Consider the following 14628-nt stretch of genomic DNA (forward strand, 5'->3'; position numbering starts at 1 on the left):
CACACGCTCGCACACATACGCATACGCACGCACACGTACACGCCCACAGCGCACGGAGCACGGCTTCACAAAGAACTGGCCACTGTGGCGACCCACCACACACACACACACACACGCGCGGTCAGAGCCTGGAAGGAGGACCGTGTAAGGATGTCGTTTTCGGTGGCCGTTTTACACCGAAACCCGTTCGGCTTGTACTTCAGGCTGCATCGGCCGCACACACCAAAAAAAGCCCCCACAATCGATTTGCGTGTCGCCCGCCCCTCAAGCACACAGGCGGTAAGGTCGGTGTTTAAAAATTTGCTTCCGCACAGACACACGCACGGCGGCGTGCAAGATGTTTGAAACGAAAAAAAAAGGCCCCGGAGCCCCAACACACAAGAGAGACACAGCGTTTTGTGACTGCTGCCGCGACACACTACCACGCGAACGGTGGAAACGTAACGCTCCGATTTTCGCTACACCATTCCCGTTTCGAAAAATCGATACATCTCACGGTTTTCCGCGCGGCTCACCATCCATCGCAAGGGGGTTTTCGGCTGTGAGAGCCCACCGTTTTTTTTCCGCTAGCTGCTCACCAACGAGGGTGGTGAGCAGCATATCGTTCGGTGCGTGCGCGCATGTGCGCCCGTTCACCGCTCACACGGATGTCGCTTCGTGCAGTTTTTGACAGGAAGCGCAATTCTTTAGGTGCCTTCGCTGCTAAACAGCACACTCGCCATACAGGGACAACACCATACGATAGCGCCGTCCTGGCGTAAGGGTGTGTGCGTTTGTTGTTTCTTTCCGTTAAAGTTAGGGGGGGGGGGGGGTGAGATTTACACAAAACGTCAAGTGTCTTCAGTGACTGGGTTTTTGGTAAATAAAAAGGGGGTTGCAATTTTTAGGGGATGATTCATCATCGGTGATGGGCCATCTTCGCGTGGTGTAAATGATGCTCTGCTATAATTGAAGCACCACAAAATATGATGAAATTATGAGGAAAAATAATTTAAATTGGTAAACAATACAACCCAAAAGCGAGCCTTTTTTCCGTTTTCGTTAAGGTACAGCTCGGTCTCTATACACCTTGACCCGCTTACACAGTTTGAAATACTTATCACCTAAACTAAACCATTATTTATTTTTACATATCGTTCAACTAATAACACGTAAAAAACAACACAAATCCTTTTTAAAACAAAGATCTGTGCTGCAAAACGTGTCAAGGATTACGGTGACCACGGCGTGACTGATTGCTGCTATTAGCCGCACAGTGCGGGCTACCGTACCGTAGCCCTCCCCGTTTTTAGAACGCAAAAGATTAAAGAGCATTTAATTGCTCCGTTTTGCATGCATTTAGACGGCCAATGCTAAATCCCCGCTCGAGAAACTGTGTTTGAAGTAAGGATTACACCATTTATCGCTGCCATTTGTTTTTTTGTAATTGTAAAGGAATATAATACAAATAATTTCAAATACATAATTAAAATGTGTTTTTTTTGTTAAATGATCCATTTTTGCCTTTTTTTATTGGTTGCAGGTGGCACAAAATTTAAAATTATAGCCGTGAGAAAATTGCGCCATTGCGTGGTTTAGTGTTGAAATAAAATTAACACACAGATTGCATACATTTAGGCGCTTTAATACGACAGCATTTCTTCATGCAATTTCATTGTTTTTTTGTTGTTGTGAATGTCATGTGATTTATATGGAAACTACGTAACTTTTAATCATAAAAACACATTTAATTACAATTATGGAAACATTTCTTTCGGATGCACGGAGTTATGCTGATTAAAACGATCTCACTCCCTCTTCGGGTTTCGGTATAAGCTTTATTTTGACCGTCTTCACGCTTTCGGGGGTTTTTCGTTTTTCTGTGTTTTATATATCAAAATAAAATTTATAAAATAGCTAAATATAAATATATCATTCCATACACTACACGTGCCCCGTGGGTGTTGTGCCTGTGTGCGGTTCCCCCGGGCACATTCTGCACAACCCCGAGCCAACGCAATGCCTATGCCAACAACAATAGCGAATATTAACCGTTCTATCATTCAAACACCTTTGTACTACTACGAACCTGCTAAACAATCGGCCTCTTCAATGGTCACTCCCTCCAAAAACGCTTTGTCTGTGCATTATTACACCTCCAACCATCGCCGGTCTCCGGTTGTAACTCTAACACCTTTCTTTTTTAGCGTAACGGAAACGGGACTGTGCAACGGGGGATGAAACCCAAAATGGTCGCGAGTATATGTGTGTCTGTGTATATATATATATATATTTTTCTTTCTCCTAAATACTTTCATTTGCCAACACGATTTGCCACATTCCACAAGCGCTCTTCACCTGAAATCACCTTCTAACACCTTTTCACCTTTACGCTTTGACCCTCGCGCCTGCTATAAACGTTCGCTTTTGCACCATTTCCAAACGTTCGCTGCTAAACGGGGTTTTGCGCGCAAAACAATAACACAATCGAAAGATGCCAATATCGCTATTAAGTCCGTGCGAAGGTTTGATGTGTTTAATTTTACGCTCAAAACGGTACACGGTGTCAGGTTGGTTTTGTTGCTCAGTGTAAATATAGGTGCGTTTTGCGCACACGTGTCGATATAACTTTGCTTCATTTAGCTTCACGCGCCATAGCTGTTCAATCATAGCGGTCAAGCTATAGGTCATACTGGCATAACAACACATCGACAAGCACACAGGCAAGCAAGTACCTTATAACCTTCTTTTAACAAACCGCCAGGCATGATATAGCGTAGCTTGATCTTTTCGACCCCGAAATGCATTACAAACAACGCTCCAAAGCATCATGCTGAACCTAGCCAAACATTTCTCCTATTTCGCGCTCGATCGCTGGTCACTTTTGATTTGTGATACACAAAATTAACCCACCGTCGGGGTGGCTCTTGTGCGAGTTTTTAATCGAACACCGTAAGGAACGACTGCTGACTTTTTTTCTGTATCCTTCCCTCTCATTCTCTCTCTCTCTCTCTCTCTCTCTCTTTCTCTTTTTCTGGAAATAAAACACCAAATGAACTTGGTTTACAACAAACAAAAAAGCTGACATCGAAAGCACCTTATTGCTACGGGGGTTCCATTTTGTTCCGATATTATAGCATCTTAGCATTATAGCAAAACCTTACTATCTAAGCTGCACGCCACCTGCACGCATCAAAATGGGTTTTTGATTGTTTCCTACTAAATGTGTATATGCTTTTTGAACCTCACTGTTTTACTGCATCATTTGAGAATCAGTTTGAGCAACCCGCTAACCACGTGGTACTCGTGGTATTATTATCGCGGCTATCATCCTAATGAAATCCACCATTTTCCCAACGTTCGCTTGGGGCTTATTTATTATTTTGGGCGGGGAGGGCTGAGAGGGAGCACACAGCGAACCGGTCGGTTGGCCCTTTTTTGTATTATTATCGTACAAAACTGACAGCTCTCAATCGTCCATCACCATCACCAACGGTATTCGTGGATTGTGTGTTGTTGCTGTTGATAATAATAAAAATAAAGAACCCCCGCCATCAATCGGACATTATCGACCGTTGGGGGCGCTATTCCTGCTTCACGGTTCTATTGTTAGCATTATTGCTCGCGACCATTGTTTTGGAGGATGCGTTCGTGTTGCTGCCTTTGCCACCGGCACCTTTCGTCTGCGTGTCCTTGGATGGTGCTTCTCGCTTTTCCGCTGGTCGTCCGTACGCTGCATCCTTGCCGGAGGTCGCACCGGTCGTAATTGTGGCCGTAGTTGTGGTTATGTCTATCACAATCGATGGAGTACGGGCGGGTGCAGCCTTACTAGCTGCGCTGCCACCCGCACTGGTAGTAGTAGTAGTAGTCGTAGTAGTAGTAGTAGTAGTAGTAGTGATACTGACATTAGTAGCATTACTTGGGACGGTGGTTTTTGAGGTTAGTTTGCTTGGCTTGTCATCTTTCTTTGGACACGGGCCGGTACTGAGTGGGGCCGTGGAGGTGGCGGGTGCTACCGTCGCCGTACGGCCACCACTTCCGGATGTGCTTTTCTTCGGTGATCCCGTGCCACCTGGCACGGTGGTTGCTAGCGACCTTGATGAGGCACTCTTCTTCGGAGATGCCTTCGGTGATGACTCGGGCGTGGAACGGGGCGTTGATTTGGGTGTTGATCGCATACTAAGCCGACGCCCCGGGGCAGGTGAGTTACCGGCCGATGTTGCACCACCCGTCGCTCCACCGGACCCACTAGCGCCACCACTTCCGCTGGTAGATCCGAGATAGATGGCGGAACCGGTACCTCCGCTAACACTCAAGTCAACCCGCGACCCGTGTATGGACGGTGGTGCAGAGCCTGCAAAGAAAAAAAAACAGGCCGATAATTTAGGAGCCGCACGAGCAGGATCGCGAGGGCTCAGCTCACCTGTATAGGAATACAACCCGGCCGGGCTGCTTCGAGGACGAAAGGTACTGACGATGCTGCTACTACGCCGAAGCTCCGAAATCTCGCCGAGATCGATTTCGGCCGCGTACTCACCCGCTGCACGTGGGTTTTCGGGATTGCGCGTTGCCCCAGCACTGCCCTGGCGTTGGCTCAATGCTTTCGAGCAGCGGGGCGACGTGGGACAGGACTGGGCTCCACCACCAGGAGTTCCCACGCTCCTCACCGACAACTGGGACGAGGTCGAAGGTGACGATGAGAGCGATGTGTTGTATTGCTTTTTGGACGAGAGGCTCGGCTTTCGCGAAGGTCTCATACCGCCACGGGAGTCCGTCCGGCAGATTCCTGAGAATATGTAACGTGGGAACGGTGGTTGGAATGTTTGCTTTGCCATGTGTATTGTAATGAAACCCTCTGAGAGTGTTCTTTAGATAACTTCAATGCATGCTGTTTGGTGATTAATTCCTAGACTAAGATGTATAATCGAATGATGGTTAGCGATAATGATCCTTACGTCAGTAGTGCCGAACAATCAGTCAACTACCATTGTCTTTAAGGCGAAACATTATAGCCGCGATGATTGCCGTGTCATGGTAGTGCGAATGGATGATGGATGTCACAGCCATGGAAAGATGTCATAAAAGCAAGCCGAATGAATGAGAGAAGCTTTTTTTGTATGAAAGCATATAGCGTGATGATGCTGGAGGAAGAGAAGCGGTCTGGAAGTAGGCATGATAAACACAATCATTCGGTAGAAATAGGTCACGAGTTGCACACATGGTCGATATAAGCCTAAAATGTTGTTAAGTAGTGAGAAAATAGCTTGTTTCACTGTTCATGAAACTACTACTGGGGAAGTGTCTGTGCAGTAGGAGGAAACAATTCATGATGGCGTAATGGGATGCAGCTCTCTTCACCATACACTCACCCGTTGGACAGTCTTTCCCGAACTTGCAATGTCCTTCGCATACTCCCTTGCTCTCTAGCAGCTCTTCGTAATAATCTAAAGCTATGCAACACTGCTCCCTATCCGTCGACTCAAGCGCCAGGCTAGGAAAACGCTCCTTCAGACGCCTTCGTTCCTGGATGTAGCGAAACGGAAGAAATAATGAACACACGCCCGAAACGATTTATCACATTAATCAATGCGGGGAAATAAAACTAGGTCCACATCCGAAGTATGCCATCCCATTCCGAAGCGTCCCGTACGTGTCCGGTAGATGGTCTTACCTCGATCAGTTTGTTGGTTTCGAAGTCCTGCAGCTGATTCTGAAAGCCGAGATTCGGATTAGCTATCGAGCGACCGGCACGTACCACCTGGAAGAAGAGCAAAATGTCGGTTTTGAGCACGACAAGGTCCGAAGGTTTCGTGTCTAATTCTCGATCCCCGGCCCGTACCTTTAAAGCTTCCTTCCAACTCAACGGTGTGACGCACATGATGTAGGCAACGGCCACCGTTACCGAGCGGGACATGCCGGCCAGGCAGTGTATCAGTACGTTGCCCTGCTTTAGCCGTGCCGAATGGATGAAATCATTGCACACCGAAAAGTATTGCGACAAGTTTTGGTCCGGTTTATCTGCAGCAATCACACACAGGTAATGTTTATCCTAGATGTGGAGAGGGGGGTCGCATAATATAGAAAATTTCATTAAAGCGCATTTAATTTTAATTGATTTTGCAAGTAAATAAGGTTAAAATTCTGTAACGCGCCTAAAAGTGTGCAATTCTGTGTACTTAATTTCATACTACACTTTAATGGCTGAAGTATTGCATACATTCAGGCGGTTTTAATTTACGGTTTTATTCATTACATCCCGTGGGTATGAAGTTTTCATCCCAATGGCATGAAACTTTGCAGCCCTTCTAGAAATGAATTAATAAATAAAAGTCTCAGGAATTTAATTCGCAAAAATTAATTGTTCTCATCAACATTTTTTTCTTTCCCTTTATTTATTTCCAATTTTGCTCAAATATATATTGTAAAGCTTGTATATTATCCTTTTTTCACAAATTGAATCATTTAATGTTAGATACTCATTTTTCAATTGTGATTTCTGTTCCCTGTAAACACTGCACAAATGACCAAAACTAACCGACGAAGTGTTTTTGGTACTAAAGGCCCTCTTAAATTATCATCTGATACCGTTAAAACCAAGTGGAGCCATTTAGCTATTTAAATAAAGCTTTTAAAGTAGTATTTCTGCGTTTGAAATTTCATACGGTGGGATATAATGAGTAAAGATTCTTTAATACGCCGCAAAGTATGCAATTCTCTGTACTTCATTTCTTATTACGCTTCAATGATTGAAATATTGCATACATTTAGGCGTTTACAGTTTAAATTAGAGCTGAAAGTTCCCAAACAACCTAACTTCATTAGGGCCTTTATAAGTAAGTTAGAATGATATCTTCTCGGAAGGCAATGCTGCACGACAATAACGACCACTTCGATCCTTTTAAACCACTTACGATGTAGGTCGTACATATATTTCATAGTAGCTTATGTGTAAAGGTTAATTAAAGGAAGAAAAATTATGACATCCACCTGTCCCCAGCTGTGTCATTCCTGTACTAGATTAGGTTATAATACTCTCGTACGACGGTATGTCCCGGGTCTGTTTAAAGATGTGGGTGATGTGTGTGTGTAGGCACCTTCCAAACCACACAGATAATATGTTTGCCTATGAGCAAAAAGCATTCCGTTTTCAAAAACTTTTGTCCCATGGCTGTACCCCTGGGAGACCAGACTTGCGGTGGAACAGTTGCTCTTTCAGGTGTGCAACAAAGCCCTTCGCTAGTCTGCTGATGGTAGAACAATTTTAGCCCTTTGTTGGACCGGTTCGACCCTTATCTCGCATAACCTTACATACACCGCAAGCATTCAATGGGTCACAACCAACTCGTCGATGATTCACCGCACGAATGTCTCACTTGAAAAAAAAAACAACATATCGTGCAATTGCTTGTTTTATCAGGAAAAATGTCGTGACCCCTTCACGGCACGTCGATCGTGTGTTCCGTGTGCGGGAAAGAAAATGGTATTCGCACACGAGAAAAAGAATAAAATGTCGCTTTGGACGATAACCCACATCCTGCGGGGCCCATATAGCATCTGTGTCACGCAAACCGCTCAAGAGCGGAGTATTGATTAGAGAGGGGAGAAAAAAACGGCCCTCCAAAGCAAGCAATAACACAGGGCAGCTCCTTGAAATGCCATCCGAAAAAAACCATTTCCCAAACTACTTCTTCAAGTGCTGTTCGAGAAATTGTCGGATTGCAATCGGGGAAAAAAGTGGGGATGACATAGCGCAAATGTTTTGCGGAACTTGGAAGCGAAAATTGAAAGGCTGGTAGCATCGTTAATGCGTGTCGACTGGCAGGCGGAAAGAGGTTTTTTTTGTTATTAAATTTTGCACTTTATAAAAATATCCACCGGTGTCGGTGTTGTGCAACCCCTTTTAACATGACACACGGTACGTCACAGGCACGACACAGGCTTTCAAGCGAACAAGATTGATGAGCGATACTTACCGCCCAAAGTGGTCAGAATTCTGGGAATTCTGAGCAAAATTCGGTACAGCAAAATGGATCAAAACGCTTCCCCATGTATTGGACGGTCCCTATTAGACCGAAACATTCTCAACATACTGGAGAAGAGATCCAAAAAAAAACATGACAACGATACGGGATTCTTCTTCCGCTTTGAGCCCATTATGTCTTCTTCGTTCGAACCCATTTGCAGCCATTTTGACATGTGTAAGATAGTTCCCCTATCGGGTGTTATGGGATTTGTTTCTTTCCGGGGTGTTACCATCTGGTTTTGTACCTTTACATCACATTTGTGGTGGCGTTCGTACAAAAGTTTGATCAATGTCCCCATCCGTGAGTTTGTAGATAACAAAACAGTCTGCTCGATTCAAACCAAACAAAAGCCCCAACGCTCCATCTTGAATGGATGGGATTTTTTCTTGTTGTTGCTCCTTCTACCGCCCAACTTCTGGTCATAAACCCGAAACAAAACGGCGAGTAAACCGATTCGTCTAGCGTTTGCTGATGTGTGCTGTAAACCATGCAACGATGTTGGCAGTGTAGATAAAGACATATCGTCGCGGGAAGCCTGATGTCTGACAGCGATGATGCATTATGTAAAATCCTGTCCCATTCACTTAGCCCTCGAATGGGTTCCCTTTTTTTCGAGTGGTACGAACGTAACTAATGAACGTTTCTGCTAGATGCTACCCAGCCGGATTGTTATGAACCTTTTCTCAATGCTTTGAGATTTTTGGGACCTTCTGCCCGGGCTATTACGAAAGTCATTAGATCAGTTTTCGATTTAAATGCGCCATTTTTAGAATTTCTCATTCCACTCTTCAAAGATCTTCAAATGGTTATTGGAGGGATGCAGTAAAGGGTTCATTAGTTTGTCCTGAGAGAAATATCAAGAGGCATTTTATAGCATAGCCTACGTGATGAATGTGAAATTATTAGCAAAACAGGATGCAAATGAAATGAATGAAATATCGTCAAAATGACCATAAAAAAGTTTATTTGTTTTGCGTATTGCATACTTTTAGGCTTAATTAAGACGGTTGAGTAGAGCAACCCTATTTCACATCAACAGAAGGAGTACCAGGTGTTTCACGATGTTTATCTTTCCTGCCCACTCAATAATAAGCTTTTCCCCAATAACGTAAAGTAAACAACAGCTGCACGAATGAATATTCCAACGCTAATGACAAAATGAGGAGCAATAATATTTAATTCATAGTCTTCAATTCATGCATTTGTTTTCATCTCGCTACTTGACCGTTCTCGTGCCATGCATAAATTAATACCTCCTTAGCATAACCTGAGAACACCCAAGCTGAAACTTATCAAACCGTTCCATAATCACGGCTCTAAATAAAACATTCGCGCTACGGAAGCGACTTTCGGCATGAAATAAAACTTTCCACCACCAATGGAAACGGAAGCAAGAACCACGATGGCGTACCATTTATCTTACCCGTTTACGATCACGTCCATCAGAGGACGGCCACTTGGCTGGGTATCAAATAGTTTTTTTTGTTGCTGTTTGTTGCTCCTTGCCAACAACCAGGACAGACAACAACTTTCTCCATCAACACAACCATCGCACGGTTGGTTATGAATGTTCGGTGTCATTCGGTTCATTTCCCGGCTGGATTGTCTCTGCTCACTCTACTGCCTCGCATCACGGTATTGATCTATTGAATGAGCTTTGCCCATTCCCAGCGCAGCTTGTTTTCGTAAGCGACCCACATGGTTTCGTACTTCGCTCGTTGACGGCTTGCTTTGGCATGGTTTCTTCAATCAATCATACCGTTGATAAGCGTGCGATAATTGTGTCCATTATATTAATTAACGATGAACTGCTGGGCTATAATAAGGTAGTACGTGTTTACAGTTCGACCAGTTAAAAACAGTCCAGTCGTGTGAGATTACTTCAAAACAATAGATTAGAACATCGTCTAATTTATGTTTTAATTAGTGCATAACGTGGATTTCTATAACTTAATTAACAAAATCATCTGTTTTGTGGTAATAAGTTACTTCAAAAGTAATACAAATTGATGATCATTATATTAAATTAAATTAAATTTTGTTAATTACTGACACTTAATTTAATGGTTACTAAAAATAAAGAAATTAAATTTTAAGCGCCTAAAGGTATGCAATAATCGAAGTACAAAAACGATCAATTGCATACTTCCGGGCGTATAAATGTAACGCTGTTGCATATCACACCGTTAGTTACCGTTTTTAATGCACTCAACAAAGTAAAGAGGTTGTTAAATGCAAATTGAAAATAATTCGATGCTTTCAAAGATAGTAAAAGGACTTTTACTGGCAGATCGAACCTCAAACCATATCTATAAAATATATCTCAATCTCAATAGTAGCTTGCGCAAAAACTTACGGGATGAAAGCGTCGTGGACTATCGTGGATGGAGACTATGTGCGTGATCCCATATCGATCCAGCTGCTGGTAATCTTTTGAGTCCCTATAGTTGCCAATATACAACCCGGGCATGACCTGTAACAAACCGACGTTAAAATTAAACCCTGCTTTATAAAAGAGTCCCACACAGTCCCACAACTGTCGAAAGGTCCCCTTACCTTGTTCATGCCATTTCCCATCTTGCGCTCGTTTACACTTAAGTCCTGTATCGGGGTTTGATAATAAGCAGTAGCTTGGTTTGATTTCCCAACGGTAGAAACTGCTGCTCCCCTATATTCTGCTTCAAAAACTCCTTACGCACTACTGATATTATGAGCACTTTGAGTTGTTAACAAACAAGCAACAACAAGCAACAAACAATTTCAACAAATGGCCGCACACACTGTTACCTGCCTCACACACCAACACACACCGATGCGTTGTGGATCAGAATTGTGGCCGGATCGCTTTCACTGCCGTCGCTTTATGCGTCGGTCGACGAATTCACCAATTGATGCATGCTGCGATCCGATCCAATCCGGTGAGGTTTTCCAATTGAGACGGCTCAGACCCAAGCTCGGGCTCATCGTTTCCCGTACGCGGGGTCGTCGTTTGTACCCCGCCGGAAGCACCAACACCACATGCCACTCGTTCACGAACATCGTCCGGTTCGCGCGGCAGCACATTGTTTGATTCGTGGGGAAGCCACCGGAAGGCAACCGGCTGGCTGCGTTTGATTAACGTAACCATACCCGCGCGACGCTTTTACGGGGCAGTTCTCTCTCGCTCTCGCGCAGTTACACGACGGCAAAACCAATATCACAAACTTTATTAAATTGACACCCGCACCCGAGCGTCACCGCCACTGGATGTTACTACACTAGTGCGCACACTAGACCTCGTCCCTGGTTGGAACCGCCGCTTGAAGCTAACTTGTGACATATTTTGATTATTGCACTGTTTGTGTTGTCCACCGGCTCGGCTAGGTGGCATTTGCTATTTGCGCGCTAGAGGACATGGCTTCAAGCCACTCGATTTTATAGCTTGTATTTTCATTTCCCTCGCCGTGAGGGATATTTCGAAAAGCACTGGGACACACAATGGAGACATCAAACATACTGCCAAACGAGGTCGATGGATATTGTTTTCAATTTGATTTCGTTTCCCTCTTTACCCGCTGGCGCTGGCTTCGGGATACTTTCAGGACCCCCAACAGTGTTGGGGCAGTGTTTGGGAGCTACAGGACCCGTCAAACGTTAATTACTTACTTAAACATTTTTTTTTCTCTCACTACTATTGCGCGTGCCGCTCCGGTAACGCCCGGAACCATGGTTCAATGGGTGTGTTACTTCCAGCTCGGTGTGTTTTGTCGATTCCGAGATTAAATCTCGTTTGCTTCTCTTTCCATTGCCGTCCGGTATTGATTGAATCTATTCCACGCCTTCGTCTTCTGTTCTGTATTGTGATTGCACACAGCACAACTTGTCTATTAATTTTGTGTTAAACCATTTCTTACACTATTTTGCAGTGTTTTATAAACACTTTCTAGAGTTATTTGTTTCACAGTATGGTTAATATGGATATATTCGGGCTTTTATCACTATTAAATTTCAAAATTATTGTTTTGTTTTTGTTTTCAGTTAAGTAATATTTTTTTGTACAATTTTTTTCCTCAACTCCAAATCACTATCTCATTGAATGGATTTTCCATTTTGTTTTGATTTTTAGACACGTTTTTTGTCTGCAATCCGTCTTCCAAGATTGAGGCATTGCGTCCGTAACGGTTCGCTGCCCGAAAGGTTCAACACACGGGCAACGCTTGCCCGATTGTCACCAACCGATGGGTCATTAAAGCAACAAACGTGACGAGTTCTTCGCACACGTTTCCTATTGACACACGACTCCCCAAACACCAATACGAACTGCTGAACTCGATGACTGTCCCGACGTACTACACACAGCCTATCCGCGGCATGGTCTCGAGTGGCCTGCCGACCGCTTGCCCGCGTATTATGTAACGGCAAAGCGCACTCGTCCTAACTCGGCTGCACGAACCAGCGTAGTGCGTGCGGATTCCTTGCCGACCGGGACTAAACGGATACCGGAGAACGCGCGCGTACCGGAATTTATGACCTGTACCGCAACAGGAGCTACCCACAACGGCCTTTCGGGTGGTTCTACTCTCCTGTGCTCTTGCTCTTAGTTGGGCTCTCTATCTCTCGTGCAGCGAAGCTTTGTTTGGATGAATTGTTTCATCGTTTTTTTTTTGCGTGGCAGGTCAGGACGCTCCCTTATTTTTGACATCTCTAAAACCACGCGCAATCACGCGACCAGGCTGGCGTAAACAATGTGTGACACGGCTCCACACAACGGAGCAGCTGAGCTGGGTTAACCTCTAAATGAGATCCACACAGCCATACTCACACACGGTGATCAACAGTCATCTAGAGTGCGTATCCTGATAACACCGTATCGCTAACCATCTGTTGTTGTAATGTCGTTGGACATTACCGCAGGCTAACATTGTACTGCACACAGTTCACTATGAGCACTATGTGAGGCGCCTCCTCCGTTAACACTTTGAGCGGTGCAGACAAGCCGACGACAAAACCGTTCCGTTGCCATGGTTGCCAAAAGTCACATTACATTGGTCGATTTTTGAGTCTCATTTTTCCTTTCCTTTCACTAGCCTCAGAGTCGTGTCCGTTTTATTTTGTTTTATTTTTGGGAGAGTTTGAGTAGATGGGGAGAACTCGTAAATTCTCATAACACATCTACGATGGGTAAAAGTTTTTAGATTTGTGCATGGAGGGATATTCTTTCGTTTTTCGCCACATAAAACCATGCTAAACACTGTAATAAAGCGTTGATAGGGACGAATTGAACTTTACATTTCCTTTTTTTACGGTACCCAACACACTACTACTACACACACATTGAATCGGTATCACTTCTATCTAGCTTTAATCCTTTCTATTAGGGTTTTTTTCTTGCTTCACTGTCACGAATTTTATTGGACCAGGACGCAAAAGTCACCGTGTCGAACGCATTTTTATTTAGTTCGCCCTCCCCCCCTCCCCCAAACGACACTACGATTACCGAAGAAGATGATAGTTGGGAAGAGGAAAAGGCAAGCCTTTGAACCAACCCCAACCGGGGCCGACCAAAGTCCCCGGAAAAGCCGGAAAACTCTAACTTCGTTACCGAGCGCGATCAGAAAGCGAAAGAGACTGAGCCGTTGTTGCGGATGTCCTCCGTATCGAAGCCTTGCTCCGAGTTCGGGCTTCGCTCTCTCTCTCTGTGCGCGATTCCACTCTCTCTCTCTCTCGTGCTCACCTTTTGCGGCGAACAAACTCCAGCAGCTGTGTACGATTTTCTCACTTGCACCTTGCTCGACGCTCGCAACACTCGCACGGTAGTACACGATTTTCACGCGCCACTGTTGACGAATGTCGTCGCATCGAGGAACAGCGAGACCCATGCTGACGTGAGACAACTACAAAATTAGTCAGCTCACTCGTCGAGCCCTGTGTGGCTGATTGCCCCTTAATTTTTCACCGCCTGACGGCTTCGGTTTGCATACACTTTGTGGTCTTGCTTTCCGTGCTTTCCGTCCCGTAAGCAGCGAGATCATCGCATCGGTAAACGCACCAGGTTAATTTGCATGCACCGCGAAGCGTTGCTGACAAGATTCTGTTTCGCTCCTTTCCGTTTATATGCAAACCGATTCTTTTGTTGTTTTGCGATAGGGAAACGGCACGCAGAAAGATGCTGTTGTTTTTTTGTTTGTTTGTTTGTTTGGCCAAACCAGTAAGAGCTGGTTTAATTAAGTTTTGACTGGGAAATACTACGTGGAATGGTAGAATAAATGGTTCCTTTTGTTGTGTCTTCTCTAAGGATTTAAAAATCGTCAAATATTCAAGAACCTTTGTTGATTCGTTCAGGAATCTCTGAAGTATTAAATAATCTTCCAAAACTCTCGGAAAATCTGTAGGTTCATCAATCATTGAAGACTTTTTAATCTCTGAAAACTCAGGTCTCTGTGAAGATTTAAGAACTTCTGTCCCTCTAAACCTTTGAAGGCTAAGGAAACTCTGAAAGCTCTGTAATCGCTGAAGATCCAGGATTTTCTGATTATTCACTAATATCTAAAGATTCCGAAATTTCCACAGACTAAAGTATCTCTGAAAATTCAGGAGTGTCTGTAGATTCATGAATCTCTGAACACTCAATAATCTCTGAAGACTC

The 14628-nt window shown here is 44.4% G+C and overlaps 1 protein-coding gene across 1 annotated transcript; it reads right to left on the reverse strand.

Moving 5' to 3' along the window:
• Positions 1 to 2987: 2987 nt before the first annotated feature.
• On the reverse strand, positions 2988 to 10680 carry LOC128310713 (uncharacterized protein DDB_G0271670). Its single transcript, XM_053047419.1, has 7 exons — positions 10560 to 10680; positions 10360 to 10476; positions 5819 to 6028; positions 5651 to 5737; positions 5349 to 5502; positions 4403 to 4765; positions 2988 to 4333 (listed from the first exon to the last, which is right to left on the reverse strand). The coding sequence occupies exons 1-7, from the start codon at positions 10578 to 10580 to the stop codon at positions 3564 to 3566; spliced, it is 1722 nt and encodes a 573-aa protein (XP_052903379.1). The 5' UTR covers positions 10581 to 10680; the 3' UTR covers positions 2988 to 3563.
• Positions 10681 to 14628: the final 3948 nt, after the last annotated feature.

This window comes from Anopheles moucheti, chromosome 2 (assembly GCF_943734755.1).
Source record: "Anopheles moucheti chromosome 2, idAnoMoucSN_F20_07, whole genome shotgun sequence".
Classification (NCBI taxonomy): domain Eukaryota; kingdom Metazoa; phylum Arthropoda; class Insecta; order Diptera; family Culicidae; genus Anopheles; species Anopheles moucheti.